This window comes from Microcaecilia unicolor, chromosome 4, assembly GCF_901765095.1.
Source record: "Microcaecilia unicolor chromosome 4, aMicUni1.1, whole genome shotgun sequence".
Taxonomy (NCBI): Eukaryota; Metazoa; Chordata; class Amphibia; order Gymnophiona; family Siphonopidae; genus Microcaecilia; species Microcaecilia unicolor.
Window position 1 is genome coordinate 71,284,093 of NC_044034.1, and position 19,961 is coordinate 71,304,053.

The following is a 19,961-nucleotide window of genomic DNA, read 5'->3' on the forward strand; positions in this document are numbered from 1 at the left end:
GCAATGGAATCCTAGTGTTACCAGATCTTGAAGAATAATAAGTGCTTTACCCTGATCAACAAATATGTTCCATCTAGGAAACTGCAATCTTCACATTTAACTTTATTGGAACTTCCTCCTTAAGCTGACTACTACCATGAAACAAGCATTTTGTTACTTCTGTTTTGTGGAATCAGTTGCCTGAGGATGTCAGGTACAGGGTAAACTATTTGCAATTTTGTAAGGCTGTGAAAACTTGGTTTATGTTCATTTGGCTAACTGCATGGAAGAGACTTGTTATTTCTGTATTGCACATGGTAAATTGATAAAAATCCTGTATTTTGAGATGTTTTATATATGTTTAATAATTGCACATTGTAAACCACTTTGGTGCCTTTGGGTGTAAATGCGGTAATCAAATGAATAAATCAAATCAAACCATGCTGTAATATGTTTTACCACAGGTTCCATTTTATTAAATCAAGTCCTTATCAGCTGTTAAAGCAGTAGTAGCATTAATATTTCCCTTTCTCTTTAATTGTTCACTACATGAGGGAAATTAAAATTTAAAGCTTTTGAAAAGTTTTCCACTATCAGTGTTTCCAACAAATAGAGGAGAATTTTCAAAATGACATCCAAGTCAAAATGGAGACATCCAGCTCATGACATCCATCTTGCATGTAGTTTCCAACAGAAAATATGTCAGGATTTCCTGATCAAAAATACATGAAATGGTTGCCTGTATACTAAGGACATCCAGCATGAACATCCAATATATGAATGGCTAAAAAGGAACAAGGACGTCTGTCTGGCAGCATTCTTAGAAGAATGGTCACACAGATGTCCTGTCAGAGCAGAGAAATAGTCTAGTGGTTAGTGCCATGGACTTTAACCCAAGGGACTCAGGTTCAAATCCCACTTTAACTCTTTTATTTTGTAATAGTGAGCCATCCAGGGACTGAAAAAATACCTACTGTCCCTGACACACCACTCCAGTAGCTTTCAGGCTTGCAGGTGGCTTATATATATAGGTACAGTAGGTATTTTTCTGTCTCTGGAGGGCTCACAATATAAAAAAAAAAAAGAAGGATAAAGTGGGATTTGAACCTGAGTCCCTTGGTATAAAGTCCACTACACTAACCACTAGGCTACTGCTCAGACTTGCTTCCTGCTTTGCTAGGAGTTCCAATAATACCTGAAGTTGTCATAGAGCCTGGTGTCCCCTTTTCAGTTTCACTTTCAAGGAAGAGGGAGGGGGGCAGCAACCACTGAGGGATTAAGGAGGTGTCACACTTTAATCCCTCCAGTGGTCAGCTGCTCAGTCAAGCACCTTTTTGTACCCTAGACGTGACTGAAACAGATCTAACTTAGGATGCCCTTCTTTTTAGGCTTGTACGTTTCTTCCCATTCAGTAATCACTGTTGGATGTACTGATTTTGTGCCCTCCCTAGTCCCACCCCAAACATGCCCATAACATACCTCCTTGCTATTTGGATATACCGCAGTGTTGGACATCCTTTTTCTGCCTTTGCAAAATCAGGATTTGAATGCCTCAAGCACATGGATGTCCATTTGGGCATTTTGAGACATCCATATGCTTCGAAAATAAGCTCCATAGAGTCTAAGTGAATTAAGGTGTTTCAATGTTAACTGTCATGGTTGTAATGATAGTTAACACAGCAACACCTATAATGGCTATGGAATGGCCAGCTTAGACAGTGGAAAAATGAGATGTGGTCATTTTAGAGTACATAGCTTGTTATCTAAGTAAGTTATAGAAAATTGTGGCAGAGGCAAGAACAGAGCCAAGCAAAAGATGTGTTAATATTTTAGGAGACTTTGGCAGTTTTGCCTCTTATAAATAATACATCAAAATATTTTTCGTATTAGGAAAAGGTGTTATATGTTTGCTATTATTCTATATAGTAACCATTGTTTGATATTTTTCTTTGTTGAAAGCTTCAGAAATTGCTCACAATGGACCCAATAAAGAGAATTACCTCAGAGCAGGCTATGCAGGATCCCTATTTCTTAGAAGACCCACTTCCCACTTCAGAGTAAGTGCATGTTTCCTATCCCATCTTTTGAGAGCTTGTCCCAGTCCTCCCTTTTCCTTGTCCTGCCTATTGGAGTACTGAGGGAAATGTTTTAACACAGGACTTCCCATACTTGTCTTTGGTCCCCATAGCCACTCAGGTTTCCAGAATATCCACAATGAATATGCATGAGATGAATTTGCATATGTTGGGTCTGCAGTGAATGCAGATTTATCTCATTGCATTTTCATTGTAGAAATCCTGAACACCTGATTGACTGTGGAGTTCTGCCGGACAGGTTTGAGAAATCCAACTTTAGCCTTTCATGTATAAAAACTTAGTTGTTATAACCAAAATGCCATTAAACTATTACCATATATACTCGACTATAAGCCCAGATTTTTGGGCCTTCAAAAAAAGCCCATAAATTGGGGTCTTGGCTTATAGTCATATCAAATTACATTTTCTGTTAACGCTCCCTCCTGGTTTCTGCTGCTGTCGCTGACATGGACATGGGCCTTGAGTATCTGTGCATGCTCAGGACCTCCCAGCTTCTACCCTGTCTGAGAGGGCAGGAACCAGGAGGTCTTGAGCATGCACAGATGCTCAAAGCCCCATTTTCTTGTTAGTGATGGCAGCAAAAGCCAGGAGAGAGCAGTAAGCAATGCTGTTCATTTTGGGATGGGAGGGGGCAGCAAGATAAAAATGCCAGTCACGTGGGGGGGGGGGGGGGAGGGGCGGTGGCAGTAAGAAAGGGAGATATTTGGCAGCCACTAGAAGGAGGGAGTGGTAAGAAGGCAAAAGTGTTGTACACCAAGGGGGAAAGGGAGAAATTCAGGACACTACAAGGGAGGAAAGATTGCCGGTATACTTGAATATTACCCCCCCCCCCCCCCCCCCCCCGGCTTATGTTCACGTTAAATTTTCCCTCCTTTTTCAAGAGAAAACTCTTTACTTGGCTTATACTCATATATTCAAGTATATACAGTAATCTGTTCATGTATGAAATGGGAGCAGCCTTTTCTATATTTTTTTGCTTCTTACTTTACTGTCTAAATATGTAATTTGTTAGCAGCTATTTGATTATGAAAGCTTTCCTTGAGAGAGTGCCTAAGTGAAAAGGATAAAAAGCGGGTAATTTTATAAGAGAGTGCCTTGTTTAAGAATGCAAGTAGGCACCTATTTAGTTGTTATTTTATAAAGACATTTAGGCACATATATGCTTTTATAACATACCAACATTAGTGCCAGAAATTGTGCCTATATTGCAGGCATGGACTATTAAACCTGCTCAAGAACATGTGTGACTGTCGGTGCTTAGATTATGAAATATGCTAATTTGCTTGCATACTTACATAATGTACATGTGTACTTAAAAACTCCACCCCTGTACACACCTGCTGGCAAAGTATACACCATGTCAACGTGTGCATTTTTATGCCAGCCAGAATTTATAACAGGCCATTTGCACATGTATGTAACCACATAATGCTCAAAATTACTTTATAAAATTACCCCCAAAATGTCAGCTAGTGCAATAGTGGTTTATATGATGTCTCTAATTTCTAATAATGAATATTTGAATTGAGATTAAAAGGATAAGGGGATTTCATGGCAAGTAAGTCATGCAGGTCTTTTGGTTACCCCTACCTGTCTCAAATGCTAAAGCCTACAAGCTTCCTTTTTTTTATGCCTTGTGGAGCTGCCCCTATATGTTGGCTTTTTGGAAAAGGCTTTTTAGCTACCTTATGAGAGTGGTGGGCCAACAAATACCCTGTTCCCCCCAGTGGTGCAATTCTGGACCAAAGTGAAATATTTGGTTTGAGAGAGGCAGGTAAATGATTATTAGTACACAAAGCATGCATTATTTTTTTTAAAAATGTATCTCGCAAAAATGGGTAGGACCTGATTTACTCTCATTTTGGACTTGGAGGGTACAATTGCATAATATGATGTTGATGGAACTGCACAGTGCTAATTTCACTTTTAAACAGAGAAAGTCGGATTATGTTGACATGCTATGTCCTAGAGCTTAAGTTTTGTGTTAAACAAATTGCATCTGTTATGAGAATTGGGACTTCATCTGTTATTTTCTATTATTATTGGGAGATATAAGAACACAATGTCTTGATGATATATTAGTAGCGGGGGGGGGGGGGGGGAGGCTACTTTGGGGAAGAGAAGATGATTTGCTAATAGCACTACAAATTGCACTATTTCATGGATGGGGGAGGTACTTGAGGTTATTTTCATTTCTAAAATTGGACCTTTTTGACTTGTTGGCTTGTTTCTATCTTTTTGTGTTCAACAAAAAAAAACTGTTCAAACATAAAAAAGTAAGGGGACATTGCCCCAATTGACCAATTATTTTGTCTGGCAGTGTATTTGCAGGCTGTCAGATACCATATCCAAAACGAGAATTCTTAACAGAAGAAGAACCAGATGACAAGGGAGATAAAGTAAGCATCGCAGTTGTATATCCTTTTGAATGTATTCAGTTAGGGGCCCTTTTACTAAGTAGCGCTAAAAAGTGGCCTGCGCTATCCCCAGTGTGGGTCTTTCCCACACACCAGGGTCACTATTAGTGCTGCTGGGAAAATTTTCTATTTCTACAATAATGGCCACGCGCTAATTTTCCCATTACCACGTGAACACTTACCGACACCAATTTTTTAGGCAGTACGGGCTTATGCGCTAATCGGTTAGCAAGCAGCAATGTAGCTGCGCTAACCGATTAGCACAGGACACGCCTACTCTCTACTCCAGACCTGCCTCCTTGCTAAAAAGTAAACTATTTTTAGCGCGTTAGTAGTGAGCGCGCATGCAAAAACTACTGCAGGATGCCTGATCGCACTCCATGGTAGTGCTTTCTAACCTGTACAGATCAGCACAGGACTGAAAGCAGCCCTGATTCCAAAGTCAGAAACAACAGTTTATACCTAATTGTTCAACCACCCTTAGGATTCACCTTTTGGATTAAAAAGCAAAACCATGTACATGTAAGGACTGGATAAATGAATTAAAACAAAGTTTAAAGCAAATGTCCTGAGGCAACAGATTTATTTTCTACTGAACATAATTATCTTTGTATGAACTTGGTGGCTATAGTGTTCTGAACTGGAAAGTGTTGGCACATTTAGACTGATGCTGGACAAAACTTCTGCAAGAATGAAGCCCATCTCTAATTATTCAATACCTTTCTGTGGAAAAGTAGTAATAAAAAAGACAAGTGTATTTTTATAATATACCACTGCAATTCACAAAGCAAAAGGAACGAGTTCCCATATGCCATCTTTTTCTTTAGATGTAGGCACAGAAAAAAAAAATAAAGTGCTCCCAGGTTTCAACTTAATTCATGTTTAATGTGGGATATAATGTCATAATAGGTAGATAGAAAGTCTGAATGGTGAGCACCTGGTTCTCATAACATGTTGTCTGTTTTAGTGACCATTTTCCAGGACAACAAAATCTCTGCACGAATATAACACATGCTAGGGTGTCCCTATAACCAGCCCCTCCGAATAACACACTGATTACGATTTATAACAAATTACTACTTGTGAAAAGTTATTCCGTCATTATACTTCCTCTGTGTACATCTGTATGCTGCACAAGCTGGCATGTTTGAAAATATAAGGGAGATTAAATAAAAATGCCACCAACAATAAAGAACGAGCAGCTCATAGGTTCGCTGGCTTTGAGTGTAAGGCAATGACTGCAGTGTGAGGAAGGGAAAAGAGACTCACCCTTTTACCTTCCCGACCTTATCCATCCACCTCCCCTCCAACCCTTGGTGCTCTCCTGGCACATAGCTTGAGGCAACCTGGTGGTGTAATGGCTTCTTTGGGGCAGGAAAGATCCCCACTCTTCCCTGCCCGGTACTGCGGCGCTGATCCTCTCCTCTCTGTTTTTTTAAAATGGCTGCCAAGACTTGCAGCTGCAGCCTTGCAAGACTTCCATGGAAGTCTTGGCAGCCATTTTAAAAGAGCAGAGAGAAGAGGATCAGTGCTGCAGCAGTGGGCAAGAAAGAGTGGAGATCTTTCCTGCCCCAAAGAAACCACCAGGCTGCCTCGAGGTATGTTCCAGGAGGGGCACCCTGTGCTCGAAGGGAAGGAAGGCACTTCCGCAGGGATCCCACAGGATCTAGGTCCATCCCCACGGGATTCCTGTGGACCCGGATCCATCCCCGAAGGATCCCTGCAGACATGTAGGGGATCTGTAAGGGAATCCTGCTATCCCCGCTCCCGTGCAGCTCTCTATTGGATACAGGATACTGGGCTTTGTGTACCATTGGTATATTGGTACCATTGGTTCTTATGATGCAGTTTTTATTCTGTTGGTTGTAGGAATTTGCTTTTATTTTGAGGTTTATTGCTACTTCTTAGTTGTTGTTTCTCTTTTATTTAAACAATTGAGAAGAACCAGCAGCAGCAACAAGGCAATAACCATACAAATGGGACTGGCCATCCAGGAAACCAAGATAACAGTCACACACAGGGGCCCCCACTGAAGAAAGTAAGAGTTGTTCCTCCTACCACTACCTCAGGTGGACTTATCATGACCTCAGACTATCAGGTAACTTTTCTTGTGTTAGTTTTTGGGGGTAATCATGTAAACGTTTTTGTGCATAAAACCATGTTAATTTTAACTTTGAGTAAACGACCCCCTATACGAGCTCTCACTTTTATGTATTTTGACAGTCTGAGCCTGTGGAAAAAGTTCTGATGACTCAGGCCCTTAGTTAAGGCATTGGTTTTCCTGTGTCAAGAGTGGAAACTTGGTGGAATAGTTTCAGATATTCTGTACCCATCTTAATGTATATTTGCATTCTCACATGTGGGTAATGCAGGCCGCGTTGCCCGGTCCGGATGTTATGGCAAGCTTAAGAAGAGCTTTGTGGAATGCAAGACACACTCCACCGAGCATGCGCAAGTACCTTCCCGCCCGCCGCACAAACGGTGTCTCCTTTTTTGCTTTTTTACCACTGTGAGGAGAGGGGTGTACTTTTTCACTATCTCCACACTTCACTCGGTCCAAGAGTTTCTTTTGAGCCTTTCGGTGTGTATTTTCTTTGCCTTTCCAGTGCTGCTTTCATTCACAGAATTTTTCCTTCCCTTTATTTTCTTTGTTTTTATTTCTCAAATGTAAAGCTTTCTTATTTTTTCTTCATCACAAGGCCGCTTTCGGGTCTTGGCCTTGGCTGGGTTTTACCCTAAATTTTTTTTTGGGACCTTCACCCCTTTTTCAGGCACATCACTTCCTTTAATTTAGCCGTCCACATCCACTAAAGTTCCTAGTGGCTTCAAGTGCTGTACCCGGTGCAATCGGATGATCTCTGGACCCATTCTTGGTGTCTCCAGTGTTTAGAGCCCGGCCATAGCTCTGCAAACTGCATGCTTTGTCTTCATATGAAGAAAGGACCCAACTTTCCAGAGAGGCTCAACGCAAGAAACCTTTTGGAGCAAAGTCTGATTTATCTGCTTCGGAATTGAGGTCGAAGGTGTCGACATCGACGTCGAACATTGCACCAGCATCGGGAGCATCAGTAAGCATGGCTGCTGCTAGACCTGCAGACACTGAGAGCAGTAGTGCATTGAGTGGGTCTCCACCTAACCTCAAGGCCTACTGCTGTGCAGAGCCCCCGGGATCGTCCATCATCGGATCCGACCCCACGGCGACATGAAGATTCAACGTCATCCTTGGCTCCAAGGAGCAAGCTTTGGGCTAAGGTCAAGAAGCATCATCATCGATCCCCCTTGACGCATGGTGCCAGGAGCTCCAGGGCGTTGAGGGATTCAGCACCCGAGAAGCGTCAGTGCTGGAAGGATTGCTGTCCCTCTATATAGGAGGTACTAATGAGCTCTTCTACCAGTAGCCACCAGCTGACTCCAGTATCGACCCTGACAGTCTTACAACCTGTATCTAACAGGAGCCCCAGCTTTCCCCAATGTCTGCCCTCGATGAGCGCATCCGGACCTTGCTTGATGGCCTTAGGCAACAGTGTGCATCAGCACCACGGATGCTTGCGCTTACCCTTCTTCCCTTTGTGGCCTCACCTGGCCCTTAGCCTGCTATGCACCTCTGACACTGGTAATGCAACCACATGAGTGGTCTCTCAATATGGGCATTGCCCACAAGATCTTCCAAGCGTGGGCACTCCCTTGGTGGATCTCTTTGCCACTCACATCAACCACAAGGTCTCTCAGTTCTGTTCTAGGGTTCAGGCCCACGACAGACTAACAGGAGGTGCCTTTCTCCTCAATTGGGGTACAGGTCTTCTGTATGCATATCCTCCAATTCTTCTAGTGGGGAAAACTTTGTTGAAACTTGAGCAAGACCGCGGAACCATGATTCTGATCACACCATACTGGCAGCAGCTGATATGGTTCCCACTACTTCTGGAGTTATCCTCCAAAGAACCATGAAGATTGGAGTGTTTTCTGACCCTCGTCATGCAGAATGAGGGGTCTCTTCTACATCCCAACCTCCAGTCTCTGGCTCTCACAGCTTGGATGATGAGAACCTAGAATTCACTTCCTTGGATCTTTCAGAGGGTATCTCCCAGGTCTTGCTGGCTTCCAGGAAAGACTCCATTAAGAGGTGCTATAATTTCAAATAGAAGAGGTTTTCTGTCTGGTGTGAGAGCAAGGCCCTAGATCCCCTTGTTTGCCCGTGTAGAGGGTAAGCTCATCTCTGGACAGCCTCTAGTTGTTTGCTTCATGAGGTTTGCTTTTGTCAAAGCCCCCTGTCAAACCTCTGCCTGTGTCATGGGGCCTCAATGTCATTGTCATACAGCTAATGAAAGATCCGTTTGAGCCACTGAATTCCTGCTATCTGAAGTTCTTGACCTGGAAAGTCATTTTCTTGGTGGCTTTTACTTCAGCTCATAGGGCCAGTGAACTTCAGGCCTTAGTGGTGGATGCACCTTATACTAAGTTTCATCACAACAGAATAATCCTCCACACACACCTTAAGTTCCTGCCGAAAGTGGTGTCAGCGTTCCATCTGAACCAGTCGATTATCTTGCCAACATTCTTTCCTCAACCTCATGCCCATCCTGGTGAAAGCACTTTGCACACCTTAGATTGCAAGAGAGCATTGGCCTACTACATGGAGTGGACAAGGCCCCACAGACAGTCTATCCAGCTTTTTATTTCTTTTGATCCCAACAGGATGGGGGTCACCATCAAGAAACACATCATTTCTAATTGGCTAGCAGATTGCATTTCCTTCACTTATGCCCAGGCTGGGTTGGCCCTAGAGTGTCATGTCACTGTTCACAATTTCAGAGCCATGGCTGTGTCGGTAGCCAACTTGAGGTCAGCCTCCATTGAAGAAATTTGCAAGGCTACAACGTGGTCTTCAGTCCACACATTCACATCACACTTCTGCCTTGAGCAGGATATACAATGTGACAGTCGGTTCGGGCAGACAGTGTTGCAGAATCTGTTTGGGGTCTAGAATCCAGCTCCACCCTCCTAGACCCATTTTATTCTGTTCCAGGCTGCACTCTCATTCAGATTGTATATAGTTTCAGGTTAATCTGACGTATGTCCTTGCCATTGCAAGGCCCACTTGACCAACTTTCATTCTTTTTGGTAAACCTGGATGCCAGGGATCCCACCCACCCCCCCACCCCCACTTGTGAGAATAGATAGGCCTGCTTGTCCTTGGAGAAAGCGAAGATACTTACCTGTAGCAGATATTCTCAGAGTACAGCAGGCTTTATATTCTCACAATTTCCATTTTTGCTGTTATACTCAACTGAGGTGACCATGTTCGTGCGGCAGGCAGGAAAGTGCTCGCGCATGCGCGGTGGAGCATATCTCCCGCTCCACAAAGCTACTCTTATGCTTGCCATAAGATCTGTTATGCTTGTCATAAGATCTGGACCGGGCAACGCGGCCTGCATTACCCATTTGTGAGAATATAAGGCGTGCTGTCCTTGGAAAATACCGGCTACAGGTAAGTACCTTTGCTTTATTGAAATTTTGTTCTTTTTCTGTTTCACTTCTGTTTGCTTGCTTGCTTTTCTTTTATCCTCATCCTTTCTCATTACAGTTTTTGTTCTTCTCAAAAAGCTTTTTTAATTGTATTTGCTTTTTTCCTCCTGTTTCATCTGTCCTTACCAGCCTCCTGTTTTCTACTCTAGATTTTTCATTTGTCTTGCAGCTGTGTCTTTGTTATCTCTCTTCCTGTCTCCTTAATGCATCTTTATTCTGTTTTTTTCATGAAAGTTCCGCCTATGGGACTGTCCTCAATGTTTCTCCCCTTCCCCTGCAGAGATCATGCAGCAGGAGGAGGAGGAAATGAGCCAGTGTACATTGGGTCACTTCCTCCTCCTCTGCCAGTTTAGACACAACTGTCTGTCCACTTGGATTTCATTCATTCTTACTATCATTCTTTAATCTCCTTTTTTTCCCACTATTTACAACTTTTTATATCTTTCCCTCACCCAGGACTTTCGATTCCCGCTTCTATTTTTCTGCCTTTCTGTCCACTCGGATTTCATTTATTCTTATCATCATTCTTTAAGCTCCCTTTTTTCACTATCTACAACTTTCTGTATCTTTCCCTCACCCTGGACTTTCTTCCTCTTATCTCCCAGTTTTTCATTTACTCTTCCATCTCTCTCCTTGCCATCCAACATATCCTCTCTCTCCCGCTAATATACAGCCTCTCTTTTCTCTCTCCCCCTGGCATTCAACATCTCTTCTCAATCTGTGTCTCTCTCTGCCACCTCCTTTTCCCCCCTCTCTCCCCCTCCCACGCCAATCAGCATTGCCCCATATCTATCTCTCTTCCCATTTCAGCATTATCTATCTTTCTTTCTCTGTGTCTCTTCTCTTTCATTCAGCATTACCCGGTCTGCCTCTCTTCTTCCCCATTCAGTATTTCCCTGTCTCTAATTCTCTTCTTCTCCATCCTGCACTACCCTATCTCTATCTATTTTCTTCCTTCAGCATGCCCCTACCTCTCTCTCCTCCCCATCCAGCATTACCCCATCTCTTCTGCCCCATCCAGCATTACCCCATCTCTCTCTCTCTCTCTCTCTCTCTCATACACACACTCTCCTCCAGTATTACCCGCCTCTCGCTCTCTCCTCCAGCATTCTTCCACTTCTCTTTCTTGTCCACCCACCACATCCAGTATAACCCCTTTCTCTCTTCCTCCCTTCCTCCTGCTCACTGTCTTGTTCTCTTCCCACAATGTGAAGCCGTGTGAGTCCATTTTTCTGCTTGCACTACCACTAGCTCTACCGGTTATGCCCCCCTCTGATGTAAACATTGTGAATCTGAGAAGCATGAACGGCAGAGCTAGCCCATTGTCCTATGCTTTCACATTGTTTTCAACATTAATACTGCTGATCTGGGAAAGTGGCATTGATAGCAGGAGCGTGAATGTCACTGTTGGGGCTGGGGAAGCCTCTTATAAAGGGATACTTAGACAGTAAACATAACTTTGTTCCTGGAGGAATTCTGCACAATTTTTTTTAAATTCTGCATTAATTATTTGTAGTGTTTTTACAAAGAATTACCCTATCCTAAGGCCTGAAATTCCCTCCTGCCTTTTCCCTCCTCAGGCTCTGACTTCCCTATTTCCTTTCACTTGGACTTCAGTTCCCCCTTCCTCTAACTCCCAACAAGACCCCTAATTTTGTGTGCCTCAAAGTTTTCTCTTAAATGCAATATTCCCCCAGACACACACCCCCACCTCTCATTCTTGTTCCTCCTCTCCTCAGCTATCATTGTATCTCTCCCCCACTCTCTCTATGGCACACCCTCAAGCTTGATCTCTCCCCACACCAGTGGCACACTGTTTTCTCTGCCCCCATCTCATCACCATGGCACACACTCAGCTTTCGCTGCCCCTCCCCGAGGCACAGGGCAAAATTTCACCTTGGTCTCTTGCTCGGCTCCCCCCCTCCCCTTGGTAGACTCTCACCTTGCTCTGTCCCCCTCCTCCCACCATCTCCATGGCACACTGTCATCTTGCTCTGCCTCCTCCCCTTGGCGCACACTCACCTTTGCTCTGTCCCGTTCCCCCCTCCTCATGGCACACTCAGCATCAGCAGGTCTCTTTCCCTCCCCCACAGAGATCACGCAACAGGAGGAGGAAGTGAACTGCTGCAGCATCAGGTCACATCCTCTTCCTCTGCCAGCTTAAACCCAACTAGTTAGGTAAACCGTGGGGCTGTAGGGAGGCTTGTAATTATCCTAAATACTAGGACTAGGGGGCATGCGATGAAACTACAGTGTAGTAAATTTAAAACAAATCGGAGAAAATTTTTCTTCACCCAACGCGTAATTAAACTCTGGAATTCATTGCCGGAGAGCGTGGTGAAGGCGGTTAGCTTGGCAGAGTTTAAAAAGGAGTTAGACAGTTTCCTAAAGGACAAGTCCATAAACCGCTACTAAATGGACTTGGGAAAAATCCACAGTTCCAGGAATAACATGTATAGAATGTTTGTACGTTGGGAAGCTTGCCAGGTGCCCTTGACCTGGATTGGCCGCTGTCGTGGACAGATGCTGGGCTCGATGGACCCCTTGGTCTTTTCCCAGTGTGGCATTACTTATGTTTTCAGTTGATTTCAGTGTAAAAAGGATGTGTTATTAGATTTTATCTGATACAAATATACTGTATAAACATATCACATATGTGGCTATTTTAACTCTCTGAGCTTGTTCTTTGTAGAAATCAGATTACAGGGTTGTTTTTTTTTCACTCCATTCTTTCCAGCGTTCCAATCCACATGCTGCCTATCCCAACCCTGGACCAAGCACATCGCAGCCACAGAGCAGTATGGGATATTCAACTACCTCCCAACAGCCTCCACAATACTCCCATCAGTCCCATCGATACTGAGCTGCACATGTATAATGTCAATGCACTGTTGCTAAAGCTGCAGGACTGACCATGCAGCTGCCTGCCTGGAGCCTAGCCTGGGCCACACGAATGTACTGTAAACTACACCGTCAGCATGTCCAACAGCCAAGTTCCACCGCCTTTCACAGAATGGAATAGTGACTCCCACAGTAGACATGGTTTTGGGCTTAAACTTGAAAAGAAAGTACTAGCACAGTTTGTGTTGTGGATATGCTACTTCCATAGTTTACTTGACATGTTCAGACTGACTAATGCATTTTTTCTTTTTTTTTAGTGACAGTCTGTAGCAATTGAAGCTGTGAAATATGCTAAGGGCAAACATTCTTACTATTGTATGTGGTGACTTCTCTCAATATTAACGACATTATCTGACCAATAGTAAGCAAAATCCTTTAACTGGTACTTGAAGCATATACGTTAATGTGTCAAAAAAGTAAACATAAAAAGAACAATATAACCATGGCCTAAATGGTGATAATTTTAGTACTCATTTATTTTATAGTAATTTTTTTGTGGGTTCATTATACACATCGGTGTTTGACCAACATAATAGCACCAGAAGAATCAGTTTTTGTTCAAATGTTAATAAGACGTTGCATTTTTTTTTCTAGAACATAACAAACCTCCCAAAGATTGATTTCCAACATATAAAAAAATCTTTTCTTTCAGTCTTTTTTTTTTTTTTTTTTTTTAAATCTATGACTTGACTGGTGTTAAAGCTGCTAATTGATAGTAAAATAAGTTTGTTGTTGTTTGTATAAGTCTGTTTGCTGCGACAGACAAAGTTAAGCTGATTGTCATAGACAGTGTTTTCATTTTCCTGTTGGTGTTGCTGATCTGTGAGCATGCTTTGGGATTAGAAAGCATGAGTGCTACTTCCTGCCCGAGCAGCAGCATCCGTTCAGAGATTTTGTCATGATTTTTTGAGATCTGGCTTTGGTGTAGTGGATTTAAATTTTCTCAGTTAATTTTTTGTTTTAAATTTTGAAAAAAAAATATTCACATGCTGCTGTAGGGGAGCCTTTACTGCAGCAGAAGATAAAATTTAGGAGAGCCTTAGAATTTCCATGGAGAAACTGTAACATACTGTAACGTACTGTATCAAACTATTTTACATGAATGACGCAAGTATTCTGAATAATAAAAGAAAGCATTGTTTAAAAACCAGGTGTTATGTAATAAATTTATTTTTCATAAACCTAAATAAGAGACTGTGGCCTTTATTCCTTGATAGCAAAACAATGACAAAGATATTTTTGACAATAATTGTAGTGCATCAACTATTAGAAAAGGTGTTGGCTGTGCTTTTTTTTGCCATATTAACAATTATAAACAATTCAAGTAAAAATTAATTTAGTCTATCCTTTAAGGTTCCCAGCAGTGCCGTAGCAAGGCCGGCTGACACCCGGGGTGGGTCGCCGCGGCGCACCCCCCCTCCGCGGCGCATTCTTACTTGCGGGGGACGGGTGCCCTGAGTGCACGTCGCTCGGAGCTGCGTCGGCTCCGCTGGTTCCCTGCTCTCTCTGCCCCGGAACAGGAAGTAACCTGTTCCGGGGCAGAGGGAGCAGGGAACCAGTGGGGCCGACACCCCCCCAGCACGTGCACCCGGGGCGGACCGCCCCTCCCGCCCCCCCCTTCCGCCCCCCCCCCCCCCCCCTTCCTACGCCACTGGTTCCCAGCTCTATGTTGTTGAAAATTTCAGGAACTGGATGTTGATGAGCTACTGTTTAGAAGCAAACATTTAATTATGTTGATCTGAGCTCCCCCAATTAGTATTAAATTTGGAAATAGCACTTGAGCACATTATGCTCCATTTATTTCCAGTTCAGTTATGTGAAAGAAACAAAGCAACAATTTTTAATTAAATGGAATTATGCAAGTTGTGAGTTGCCTCTATTACATGTTCCTGATTCTTCTGCTGATCAGTAAAGACCGCCTCCTCAGTCTTTTTCTGATCATCTACCTAACTTGTGAGCCTTTGTCTGACCCCTATCAGAAAGATTTCTGGTACTACACAGATTCCCATGCTTTGGGAAGCTTTTTCTCCTGTAGCAATTGAAGACAATAATGTTCCTTGTGATGACTGTGAAAGTGGAGAAGGCAATGACTGAGGAATTGTGGGCTTTTCCATATAGTTTTCCTTGTCTGCAAGGGGGGGGGGGGGGGGAATGGCACATTAGCATATTCATTTGCATACATACATCTTATACATATCTATTATAGTTATTCAAAACACACACACACACGTATAGAACACTGACTATGAAGCCAGTATATTTATTTATTTATTTGGTGCATTTGTATCCCACATTATCCCACCTATCTGCAGGCTCAATGTGGCTTACATTATGTCACAATGGTGATCACCATTAACAGAATAAGAAGTTCAATTAAGGTGCAAAAAATATCAGGTAAATTAGGGTAAATAAATAAATAATACATAACATATAAGTGAGAGCAGGATAAGATATTATGATCAATATGATAATGTGATTAAGGTAAATTAAGAGAGATCAATATTGATTGGCACTGGTGTAGTTTGAGTCATATATATATATATATATATATATATATATATATATATATATATATATATATATATATAGGGAACCATTCAGACAAAAACTGAAATGGAGACACCCCCCCTCCCCTCCACCCAAGAAAGCCAGACTCTACATGCAGGGCAATATTGGTAAGAGAGAAACAGAAATGTTTTCTCTCCTGTACTCTGCAAAATACAAAACTAAAACAAAAAAGTACATTTCGCAAAGCAGGCACGTTTCAATCTTTAAAAAAATATTAAATAAAATGCAGTTTTTTTCTTTCTACCTTTGTTGTCTGAGCACTTTATTTTTCTGATTGGACTGGTCCCACTGGTCTTCAACTTTCCATGTGTCAGCCTTCTACATTCTTTTCCAGGTTGGCTTTTCCATTTCTTCTCCTCTTGTCTTCCTTTCCCATTCAGTCACCAAGTCCCACTCATCTGCTGCTCTGTTCCCCTCACCCCCACACCCCTAGTTCCCATCCATCTCCTGCTCCCTCAGTGTCCCCCACACCGCCTAGTCCCATTCATCTTCTGCTCCCTCTCCCTCTTCCACCAAGTCCCACTCATCTTCTCTGTTCCCCTTCCACCCACACCCCTAGTTGCATGCATCTGCTGCTCCTCCCTTACTCCCCCCTCCCCACTGGTCTCATTTATTTGCCCGGGCCCATCTCTGTCTCTCTTGATCTCCTTTGAGTTCCCCCTGTCACCGCTGCCACCACAGCACTGGAATCTTCCAGTGGCGCCCAGTATTCCCCCCCAGTCTTCCAATCCCCTGAGCCACCAGCAGCCTCAGCGAGAAAGCAGCACGCATGCTGCTTTAGACCTACCCGAAAGCCCTTCTGTCTCTTATAGCTTCCCGCCTAAGCGGGAACAGGAAGTTGAAGGAAGAAGACAGGCTTCCAGGGGCAAGTCTAAAGCAGCGTGGGTACTGCTTTTTCACTGAAGCTGCTGGTGGCTCGGGGGATTGGAGGATGAGGTGGCAGCTCGTTTGCACTGCCCCCCCCCCAAACTATGCCCATGCCCTCTGGATTGGCATAGTTATCATCCCATATCCAGTTTGCTCTTTGAGTGGGTTTAACTCAATTTCAAAATGGTCATAACTCATGAAATACTGGATCACACCAAATCAGGTCACATCAGGTCTTGCCATATTTCACGTGGTTTAGGTTAGAACTTTGACTTGTTGAATCTCACAAAATTTCTCCTTCAGCCACTCTGTATTAAATTTAGTGTCATACATGGCTCACTTTTGGCTTTGCTTCAGTTCGTAGACAGATGGCCTGATATTCTCCTCTAGAAGTTTCTGATGTAAAGCTGAATTTGTGTTTAAATCAGCAATTGCAAGCTATCTAAGTCTGAATGCTGCAAATCAGCCCACACCATGGTGCTACTTCCACTACCATGCTTTACAATTTGGATCACATTCTTAGTTTGAAAAGCAGTGTTTGTTGTTTGCTATCAAAACATTGTGACTTTGTGGATGATTTTCTGGTTTGCTCTTTGATGGTCTTGACAGGATGATTGCTGTTAGATAGCATTTATGTAGTTTTTAGCTTTATACCATTGTAGGAGGATGGAGCCCCAAATGTTTAGAAATCATCTTGTATTATGGACCTGACATCTGAACATCAAATCTTTCACAAGTCCTGACCTCAGGCAAGCTGACTGGATCTGAAGTGGGCTTTTCATGTAAGAAAGCCCTCTAATGGAAACTACTATCTCTATATATATATAAAAGGCACCTCCAACGTTCTAATTGAAGCCTCCAGCCGGAAACTTGAGGTGGCATAGATATCCGGTTTAGCAAGTACACAAAGGAAAAGAGAGTTGCAAGTAAAGCAATTAACTCCTGCCACAGTTGTTTTCTCAGGCACCTGGAGTGGTTGCCCTGGGTGATTAGCAAGGTCAGCTGGAGTAAAGCAATTAACTCCTCCCAGAGTCTTGCCCTGGGTGATTAACAAAGTCAGCTGGGGTGCACAGGGAGGGGGAGGGAGACTCTGGAACTGGGAGGTAGGAGGGAGTGATGGGCCCCTGGCACACACTCTGATTCTCATACATACACTATCACTGTCACAGACACACTTGCACCTAGTCACACTCTCTCTGTCACACACACACAGTCGCACATTCCCTCTCTCTCACACAGTCAATCTCACACACACTCTGTCAAACATACACACTCCGAGGAAAACCTTGCTAGCGCCCGTTTCATTTCTCAGAAACTGACCTTTTTTACTAGTAAAGAATAAAATTACAGAGCACGTAGACAAACATGGTTTAATAGGACAGAGTCAGCATGGATTCATCCAAGGGAGGTCCTGCCTCACTAATTTGCTTCATTTCTTTCAAGATGTGAACAAATGTGGATAAAGGTGGACTAGTTGATGTAGTTAGACTTTCAGAAAGCTTTTGACCTCATGTACCTCATGAGAGACTCTTGAGAAAATTAATGAGTCATGAGATAGGAGGCAATATCCTAGTTATTGAACAGAAAACAGGGTAGGGTTAAATAGCCATTTTTCTTAATGGAGGAGGGTGAATGGTGCAGTGCTGCAGGGATCTGTACTGGGACTGGTGCTGTTTGACATATTTTTAAGTAATCTGGACATTGGAATGATGAGTGAGGTGATTAATTTGCAGGTGACATCTATTTAAAGTTGTCAAAATGCATGTGGATTGTGAAAAATTGCAGGAAATTGGAAGACTTGGCCATCCAAATGGCAGATGAAATTTAATGTATACAAATGCAAAGTGATGCACATTGGGAAGAATAATTTGAATCATAATTATCTGATGCTAGGGTCCACTTTAGTAGTCAGCACTAAAAAAGACCTAGGTGTCATTGTAGACAATACGCTGAAATCTTCTGCCCAGTGTGCGGCAGCGGCCAAAAAAACAAGCAGGATGCTAAGAGTTATTAGGAGAGGGATTAAAAATATTATAATGCCTCTGTATCGCTCCATGGTATGACCTCACCTTGAGTACTGTGTTCAATCTTCATTGCCATATCTCAAAAAAAGATATAGCAGATTCAGAAAAGATTCAAAGAAGAGCGACCAAAATGATAGAGGGGATGGAACGCCTCTCATATCAGAAAAGGCTAAAGAGATTGGGGCTCTTCAGCTTGGAAAAGAGACAGCTGGGGGGGGGGGGGGGGGATATGATTGAAGTCTACAAAATCCAGAGTGGTGTGGAGCGGGTGGAGGTGAATCGATTTTTCATTCAAAAAGTACAAACACCAGAGACACTCGATAAAATTGCATGGCAATACTTTAAAACAAATAGGAGGACATATTTTTCACTTAAAGAATAGGTAAGCTCTGGAACCTGTTGCTGGAGGATGTGGGAATACTGGTTAGTGTATCTGGGTTTAAAAAAGTTTTGGACAAGTTCCTGGAGGAAAAGTCCATAGTCTGTTATTGAGATGGACATGGGGGAAGCCACTGCTTGCCCAGGGATTAGTAACATGGAATGGTGCTACTAATTGGGTTTCTGCCAAGTACTTGTGACCTGGATTGGCCACTGCTGGAAGCAGGATACTGGGCTAGATGACCCATTGGTCAGACCCAGTATGGCTATTCTTATGTGCTTATGTTAATGTCTGAGTTGAAACAGTTCAAATTCAATTACCTCACTAGTTATTCCAATCTCTAGATCATTTATAAATACATTAATAAGCAACAGTCCTAACACAGACCTCTGGAGAATCTCACTGTCCTTCTCCATTGAGAATACTGACCGTTTAATCCTCCTCTCTGTTTCGTTTCTTTTAACCAGTTCTTAATCCAGAATAGGACATTAGGTCCTATTTTATGACTATTTCTTCTGGAGTCATTCATGAGGTAGTTTGTCAAATGCATTTAGAAAATCCAGATGCATAATATCAACCGGCTCACTCACCTTTATCCACATGTTTATTCACCCCTTCAAAGAAATGTAGTAGATTGCTAAGGCAAGATTTCCCTTCACTAAATCCATGTTGGCTTTGTCTCATTAATCCATGCTTATGTATATGCTCTGTAATTTTGTTCTTTGTAATAGTCTCTACCATTTTGCCTGGCACCAATGTCAGGCTCACTGGTCTATAATTTCCTGGATCACGTCTGGAATCCTTTTTAAAAATTGGCGTTACAAGGGGGTTGTATTCCTGTCCCATCAGATGGAGGCAGAGAAAACTGACATTTCAATGATATCAGGATAAGAGGTGATGCAAACCTGATTGAAGAAGGCCAAATTCCCTGGGACACAGGCTGCAGCCTATTCCTTCTGGTTGAGTCCCCCTGGGCCTAGGAGTGCTCACAGGGATCAATCCACAGGCCTTTCCATGGCTGGAGCTTGAAGAGCTGATAATCCTCCTCAGCCCTGGGCCCTGACTTGCAGGTCTCGGCTCGGTGCAGCTGTGCTAGTGAGAGGTGCTTAGAGCCTTGGCTAGTGGGGTGAGGGCACTCTCACCTGTCCCCTTCCAAAGATTATGGTTACACCATGCTTACTTAGAATTGGCACAGAGCTAGTGG

The 19,961-nt window shown here is 43.0% G+C and overlaps 1 protein-coding gene across 2 annotated transcripts in view; it reads left to right on the forward strand.

Annotated features, from left to right (window-relative positions):
- CDK8 (cyclin dependent kinase 8) overlaps positions 1-14,064 on the forward strand; it is a 422,329-nt gene extending 408,265 nt beyond the window's left edge. The window contains exons 10-13 of one of the 2 annotated variants that reach the window (XM_030200323.1): positions 1,939-2,036; positions 4,396-4,474; positions 6,435-6,590; positions 12,756-14,064. In XM_030200323.1, the coding sequence (XP_030056183.1) occupies positions 1,939-2,036; positions 4,396-4,474; positions 6,435-6,590; positions 12,756-12,881 (459 nt within the window). In that variant the 3' untranslated portion in view covers positions 12,882-14,064. Of the gene's footprint in view, positions 1-1,938; positions 2,037-4,395; positions 4,475-6,431; positions 6,591-12,755 lie in introns of both variants that reach the window. The other variant, XM_030200322.1, reaches the window with a different exon arrangement.
- The last annotated feature ends 5,897 nt before the right edge of the window (positions 14,065-19,961 follow it).